Source organism: Barbatula barbatula, assembly GCF_947034865.1.
Source record: "Barbatula barbatula genome assembly, chromosome: 17".
NCBI lineage: Eukaryota > Metazoa > Chordata > Actinopteri > Cypriniformes > Nemacheilidae > Barbatula > Barbatula barbatula.
The window spans coordinates 3,405,925-3,414,012 of record NC_136780.1 but is presented as its reverse complement, the minus strand read 5'-3'; the positions used below and the strand labels follow the sequence as shown (position 1 = coordinate 3,414,012).

Below are 8,088 nucleotides of genomic sequence, written 5' to 3'. Positions count from 1 at the left end.
GACAGTAATGTTATTACACAGTTTCCCTTTTTGGCCCCAGTAAGGTTCTAGTCCTAGATGTAAACTGAAGGGCCTTTGAGTATTGCCTACAACTGTTGTGGGGTGTCGTTTTAGATAGATCTCTTCTGCTGAATATGTTTCATGGTTTGTCGAAATCGAGGCGATCGTGCAAAGGAAGTGTTGCTTTGATGCGTGGAAGAAAAGTACTGCACTGGGCAGGCCATGCTGAAATGTAGCACCCGATATATTTCTACGGATATGTCTTAAGTGCCACCCGTTTACACGTCATTTTAGTCATAGCAGCATTTGCAAATGACGTTCGGTGTAGCTCAACTCTATAATTATAGTACTTAGCTGGAGAGCACTGCTGAAATTCCACGGGCATAGACAAAGTTCACGGTTCTACATAGTGATGGTTTTAGGGAGAGAGTGGCAAACATTTACAACATCTCAGTCCGTCTCGGACTTTGACCGGCTTTCTAGCTTTTCTTCTCAGCTGAACTTGCCCCTTCTATTCAACTGCAAAACCACAATATCCACAATTGTCGAAATCTCCAGCAGGGGCTGCGCATTTGTGAGGATATAGTGCTTGTTTAGAGAAAGGAAATGCCGCGCCTTTGTTAATTTCTGGGTCCTACAGCGAGTTAGTGCAGCGTGTGTAGTGTTAAGCTGTATGATGACATCTAAAGTTGACACGCGTGAAACCTACCTTCTATAGAACAACCCGGGGCCTTTAAGACATTCTATATTTACATTTAAATATTTTGTTTTGTACAGGAAAAGATGCTAAGCTAATTTATTGCACGTAAACAAATAGATGCGCAGCACCATGACAAGATTGGGTTCATGTTGGATTGGGTTTCTTGTGTCCTCTTGATGTTTTTGCATTTGTTATTATTTTATATTGGTTTGCATTACTAATTTCATTATTGATGCTGTGGAAGTACCCTGAACGATCATGGTATAGAATGTAGCAACATTAATTTGGTTGCCATTGATCCTCAACCTCAGATTAAATATTTTCCGCAATAATACATTTCTATCGATATAAGTATGATATTGACTTTAATAGGGACATGTTTGGGAAGTTTGATCTCGATGAATATTGTCAGCCCTGGATGACTGAACCTGCATGTGTTGCATTTGCAGTTAACCCAAATAGCATTGTATGTGTTCAAACTTTGTATTTATTTACAGCTTTCTTCTTTTCCTGTTTTTCCTGCCGAGGGCCATTAATGGCTGCAGAGAGAATTTTAGTGGTCAAATTCAAGTGCTGGGTCTGGGCAGCTGTCTGCTTTCTTTGTACTTGGTTGCAGGCATATTGCACACAAACCTTTTGTTAGTTTAGAGAGGGCTCATAAAGTCATTGCCATATACCTCTTACATACGTTGGTAACTATAGAAAACTATTTAGTATAAAGTTTTTCTTCGTTATATATATATTTATTAAAAGAAGCAATATTTTAGCCCAAACCTGATAAATTGTTTTCTTTGTTAGTATTGGAGAACATCCTGGTCACCCTGTTTTAAAAAAAAATAACAGATTAGACAGAAAACGTAAAGTCTTGAAGAGAAACTATTCTAAGAGTTTGGTAACATAAACAACTGCAAATGTTTAGTTTAAAACTAGCGCGTTTGTGTATGTTGCTCTCTGAAATTTCCACGAAAGGTTAAGACATCTAATTATGTTAAAATGTCTTTCACTTTTTTTTCTTCAAACATTAAAAATATTATGCACATAAGACAAATGTTTAGTGCCAAATTCAAATTGCCAAAAGGTTAATTTCACGAATGATTGTATAAATTGTACAAAGTCTTGTCAAATGTCAGCATTTTAATGAATGTATTACAGAGAAGAATGAAACTTCTATATTATGAGTTTAATGAAAAGAAATCATCAAAACATTGTGTTTATTAACATACAGCGCACAGGCTTATAGATTTTACCTGTTTTGCGAAGTTCTGGAGTGTGTTGAAAATGTAGGCTATAGACTTTTTAACAGATGGCTGATCAAAATGTTTAAATATTTTTACTTTTAAATATAGTTTGATGTATTTCTTGCACATGGTGAATGCAGTAAAATGCAGTGCTGAGAAGTAAGGAAGGCCGAACACAGTAGTATGATAAATCATTTTAATTTCTCGTTTCATTTGATAAAAGACAGTGTTTAACATAAACGCTAACGTCATCATTTATGAACAAAAGCTCTCATTATAAGTACTGTTGTGTATGAGCATTAACCTTTTGTTTAATCAATGGTTGACATTTTTCGGGTAAATGGATGGTATGTTTTATTAGGATATCATATTTTCCATACGTTCAAAATGTTTCATGATATCAACAAAAAGACACATTTTCTCAAGCAAACTTTCAAAGACATCAAATTCTCACATGTTCCATTAGTACATTCAAGATTTGGGTGGAGCCTTCACGTGACATATATATGATATATTTGTTTGTTCAAATAATGAATACATATAAATGTTTAAATTGCTATAAACCTAATTTTACATGGGACGTCATAAAGTGAAAGCATGTTTAAACAATACTGAAAAACTGCACTGTGCTATGAAATTCGAGCATTTGAATCAGCGCATCTATAAACACGACAGGAAATTCCATTAGTTTTCAAATGTCATTATTTATAAATGTATAGTCATACATGCAAAACACGTAGAAACATAACACAATAGCCTATATATTAAACAAAACGTCTTAGTCTTGTAAAAATCTGCGATACTCACTACACAGGCTCTAACGCGCGCACACACACAACGACACAAATATAAAGTACTTTCTCGTAAAACGGATTTAAAACAACAAACACAATCTGTTACTGTTTTACATGGTCTTAAATGATTTGAAAATTAATCGTTTGAATCTCACATATCTTACCCAGTTGAACCACTCCTACGCATCCATGTGTTCCAAATTGATATATGACAATATCTACTTTCGATCACGTGTTGCGGGGCGACTTAGACGGATTGCGCGTCATCTCGCCTTCCCAAATTTTCTCCTTCTGCTGCTCGAATCCAAAACATCATATCTGTAGTACGGACTACAGGGGAAAGATGTTCAACTCTGTAAATCTGGGCAACTTCTGCTCCCAGACGCGTAAAGACCGGACATCCGAGTTTGGGGACAGGACAGGCTGTGCCTCCAACATCTACCTCCCCAGCTGCACCTACTACGTTCCCGAATTTTCCGCCGTCTCTTCGTTCCTTCCACAGGGCCCCTCGCGGCAAATCACCTACCCCTATTCCACAAACCTATCCCAAGTGCAGCCGGTGCGAGATGTTTCTTATGGTCTGGACCCGTCCGGCAAGTGGCACCACCGAACCAACTATGCATCTTGCTACTCAGGAGAAGATCTTGTGCACAGAGACTGTCTTCCGCCATCCACCATGACAGAAATGCTCATGAAAAACGAGAGTGTGTACAGCCACCACCACCACCAGCATCATCCAAACTCCAACCACCCCTCTGGTTTCTACGCCGGTGTAGCGAAAAACAACGTGCTGCCTCAAGGGTTTGATCGCTTTTTTGAAACAGCTTATTGTAGTGCGGACAATCATCCCGATCATTGTTTACAAAAGAGCGAGATGAACAAACTAGACACTTCGTCCCAGCAAACCACAGCCGTTGCGGCAGCCCAGGAGCCGGAAAAAGACGCAGAAGATGATGAGGAACATACAAATTCGAGCTCATGTACGTCGGCAGCTAAGGACGGGAACCCAAGCAAGAGCAGCCACTCGAGTAGGTACCGAAGCTGTAAATGGGGAAAGGTTAAGGGACTAGCCCGGTGTTTTGTCGGTCAGATTTTATGTGGAGTTTTATAAGCATTCAAAGGATTTTATTATAACCTACAAAGCTCTTTCCTCCAACGAAAAGAATTTTTACGATGGGAAAGCGCTTTGAAAAAAGAGGATGTTATACACAGAGGCTACTATCCCAGAGTCTGTGAAATTTTAAGAGCGCGCTATTGTGACAAATGCTAACTTTGATCATGAACTTGCGTTGAGCATTTCGGGGGATTTTCTTGTTTAGCTGTCGGGGGTAAAAACCAATTGGGCAGAACATTACTTTTGGCATACTGTGAATTTTGTTTTAGCAGCTTGAATTAGCTTAACAATTATTAGCTGTGAAACGTGCTGTTAGTCCCTAGCCATAATGTTACTGTAATGGTATTATCAATCTGTGTCTACTGATGTCCAACTTTTGCGCTTTTGTCTCATTTGAAATGAAATGTAAATATTTATATGTATACGTATTTTTTTATTAAAAATGATGCATGGCTCTTTTTAATACCAAAAAAGTTTTTGTAAACGTATATAATCTTGCGACATAAAAGAAACATCAATTTCCAATGCTCCAATGTCATAATTACTCTTGTAAAACGTTTATGGATTTAAGGTTTTTGTCGTTTATATAGGTATAGTTAGCAGAAATAAGCTAATTGTCACAGCTATTTACAGCTGTCAGCACCTCAGGCCCACAGTAGCCTAATATCTGTAGGTTTGGCGGATTTAAAAAAAAACACATTTACGTCTAAACGTTTAAAAAGCATTTATTCAGCCCACGGACAGACAGAAAAACAACAGATAACACAACAAGAACCTTATAAAGTATCTTTAATAGGCGTGTTTCTACGTGTTTTTTTATTTATTATTTAAAATACAATGTATGATATGCATATTTTAGTATGTTTCCCAAAGCAATGACATTGGTAACATTTGAAATATACGTCTTCAAGTAGAACATTTTATGTCGTCTTTTTTTGCTAAAAGAAAAAAGAAAAAAATGTTTTATAACGTATTCATTTCAAATTTCTTTCTGATTATCCCAAGGTACCCCGCGCACAAGAAAGAAGAGATGCCCATACTCCAAGTTTCAGATTCGTGAACTGGAGCGAGAGTTTTTCTTTAACGTTTACATCAACAAGGAGAAACGACTGCAGCTGTCCAGAATGTTAAACCTTACTGACAGACAAGTTAAAATATGGTTTCAAAATCGTAGAATGAAAGAAAAGAAATTAAGCAGAGATCGCTTGCAGTATTTTTCTGGGAATCCGTTGCTGTAATTGTTCAAATGTTTTGACTTTTATTTAAAATTCGGCTCACGTACGCCTACAATATGCCAATCGAAAATATCTTTCTATTTAAATCATTTTAACCTGTTTGTAAGGGCCAACAACAGTACTAACTGTTAGAGTAATCTGAGGTTATAAACAGGATAGAATTGAGGCAGGGTGGGGACAAAGATAGAGAATGCAAATGTTATAATTGATTATATATACAAAAACAGGCATTTCTCGTTTTGAATGACAAACTGAAGTTTTGTTTTGTCACGTCACGTCACGTCTTTTAAGTAAGATTTAAAAACCCTTTGAGAATGGTCACGAAACAGTCTATTATAATATTCAAAAATGACAGTTTTGGTTTTCTGGTTGTATATATGTACATTAAAACATACACACTCGACTCTTGCTCGAATCTGGAGATGTCATAATTTTTTATGTTTTAACCATTCAGAACTGTGACTTGTACAATCTGTAATAATGTATTCCTTGTACAGAGATTATGCTATGTGCATTTGTGAATGTAAATATAATGTTATTTTGGAGTATTCTCACCCTATCCCTGCTGCTATTTTTCTTTACATTGCCCTTGCGACCTTGTGAGCTTTGTTGTTTGATTCTTTAAATTATTTGCTGTACACCCAAAGTTCTCCTATTTTCCTGAGGGAAGGCTATGCGATCGGATTTGGCCTGTGTATTTCACATATTAATAAAAAATAAACATAATTAATGGGACAATTGTTGCATGTCAAGTGTGACTTGATTTTAGAGCATTAAAACAAAAAAAATACTCGGTAGTATCTGTAAAAAACTTTGCGGTTTGTGGCAACAACACAGAAAACTGAGTTCGAGGAACTAAACAAATCACTCGAAAGAAAACCTCTCTCTTCGTTGCTTTCCTCAGACGTCTGCTCACAAACAAGTGAATATCATTATTGAGCTACATTGTATTAACTACTGATTGATACATCAAAGTGACTACACAATTGTATTTAAGTTACCATAAAACCCATGCTCTTTGTGTTCAATTTTTAAAACAAAGATATTGATCAAAGTGACCATGCAGATGCATTCATTTTTGAACACGTGAAAAATAAGGAAGAATTTAGAACATCTTTTAGTGCCTACTAAATGGAATCGCCACTCATGTCTAGACACTGCAATAAAGTCAAGCCCTAAATTGCTTTTTTTCTACTTAATTGCACCGTCTGTTCGAAGGGAATGGTATTCACTTCCGCAGTAAATAGTAAACAAGAAAGTCCGGCTGCTAGAAAGAAACTCAGAGACATTTAAAAATGAGCATTAAGAGCATACAAGAAAATAATTCTGTCATATCGTGCAGTGCCTGTACAGTCAATTCGCATGCAGATATATAACGTCTCTACTCACGCACATATTGTAATCTAAAAAGGTAACACGCACAGAGGTGAGAGAGCATTTAATTATGTGTAATTGTGTTGCATGTATTTCCCATGTGCAGTTTTATATGTGATCACACTGTGTGAATTTTGTGAGAATATGCGGGCACATAAGGTGCGCAGTTGTGCTTGTTGGCCCTTGTCTGTATAAATGAATAGATATAATTAAAAGTTGTCTTTGAACTTCAATAATGTCAAGGCCTTCACCTTTAACCCATTGCAATAAAGCGGAATCAAGGAGCCCCTTTAGTCAGGAAACGCGGTGAACAGCACAGAACCAATCAGAGCAAGTGGGAAAGCAACGAGGAATGTGTAAGCAGCAACACTTTGACCTCCCACATTAAACTGCAGCAGGTAACTTCTCCGGCTTTAGCACTCCCATTAAATACACTTTATTGTCTCTGTAAAATGTAATATTTTCATGCATGAGATATTTTATGACATTTTGGCATGTTCTTGACCATTTAAATGTAGATGGTTGTGGCTTTTCGCTGGTAACATTCGTTCTTTCTGACAGATTGAAAACAAAGATCTCGGAGCACGTGAAAGGTAAGCCGAAGGGAGGGCTTTTACAAATTGAAATGGCATACTGCAGAGATTTAAATGCGTCAAATCGCATACAACATGGCTATTAATTCGTATGCAAATTTGAAATAAAAACCCATAAAGCTTACGTATGTGAACGTTTATAATTTGTTAAAACGGAGGTTTCAGTGCCACTGATGTGAACTTCTAGAAATGTGTGAGAGCGAAGAGGGGCATAGCCAAAGCTCAAGGATAAAAGACTTGTCTTCATGTCACACCCGCCAACCTTGGCCCTGGTTCAGTGACGTAGTTAATTTGTTGAATTCCTCTCTCTCACGTCGTCACAATGAGAAGCAGGAACACTGAACGTCCGCCTATCGAACGCTGAGGATGTAGTCCGTCCCTCAGCAAACCAATCTGCGCGAAGACTTGGGCATAACATTACAGTTTCAGCAGTGGACTGGTTTGCTTGATAAATGCATCTTTATAAAAATGCATCTATTTTGTTGTTCTTTTGTGTGGCTATTGTAATCATTCCGAACAGATAGTGGTATCTATAAACGAGGCGCATTGGAACACGTTGGCCCGCGGTCTTAGCTATAACAACTAGGAAAATGGCGGAAGCTGCAGGGACATTAGCATAAAAGGCCGCAACTGATTTCTTAGATGAAGGTACAAGATGGATATTCGTTTTGGGAAGGATTCACCACGAGCTCCTCAAGACATAAAAAACAACAAACGCCGTGCGCTTAAAACAATGCATTTACAGTTCTAAAAGATACATTTGTGAATGGAATTGTAAAATGATGCAGGATTGTCCAACTATATATTATTTTGGAATAAAACACAATGCATTATATATAACAATAACAAAATATTAAAGGATAATACATTTTACTTGACAATAGGCTAACATGAGTAAATACTGGAAGCATTTCTATAATACGTTTCCTATGCGTGTGGTCATACACATTCGCTTGTGTGTTTTCACTTTACTCTTTGTCCTCCAAAGTGTATAGCTTTGGACTTTGGACAGAGCCTATTAACACACACTGTACGGCTAT

The 8,088-nt window shown here is 37.3% G+C and overlaps 1 protein-coding gene across 1 annotated transcript; it reads left to right on the top strand.

Annotated features, from left to right (window-relative positions):
* Nucleotides 1-2,940: 2,940 nt before the first annotated feature.
* Nucleotides 2,941-5,817, top strand: hoxc11a (homeobox C11a; the record flags this gene model as incomplete). The annotated part of the gene is made up of 2 exons (XM_079478715.1): nucleotides 2,941-3,760; nucleotides 4,852-5,817. 2 exons carry the CDS (start codon nucleotides 2,941-2,943, stop codon nucleotides 5,082-5,084), a joined length of 1,053 nt encoding a protein of 350 aa, XP_079334841.1. The 3' UTR covers nucleotides 5,085-5,817.
* Between the last annotated feature and the right edge of the window lie 2,271 nt (nucleotides 5,818-8,088).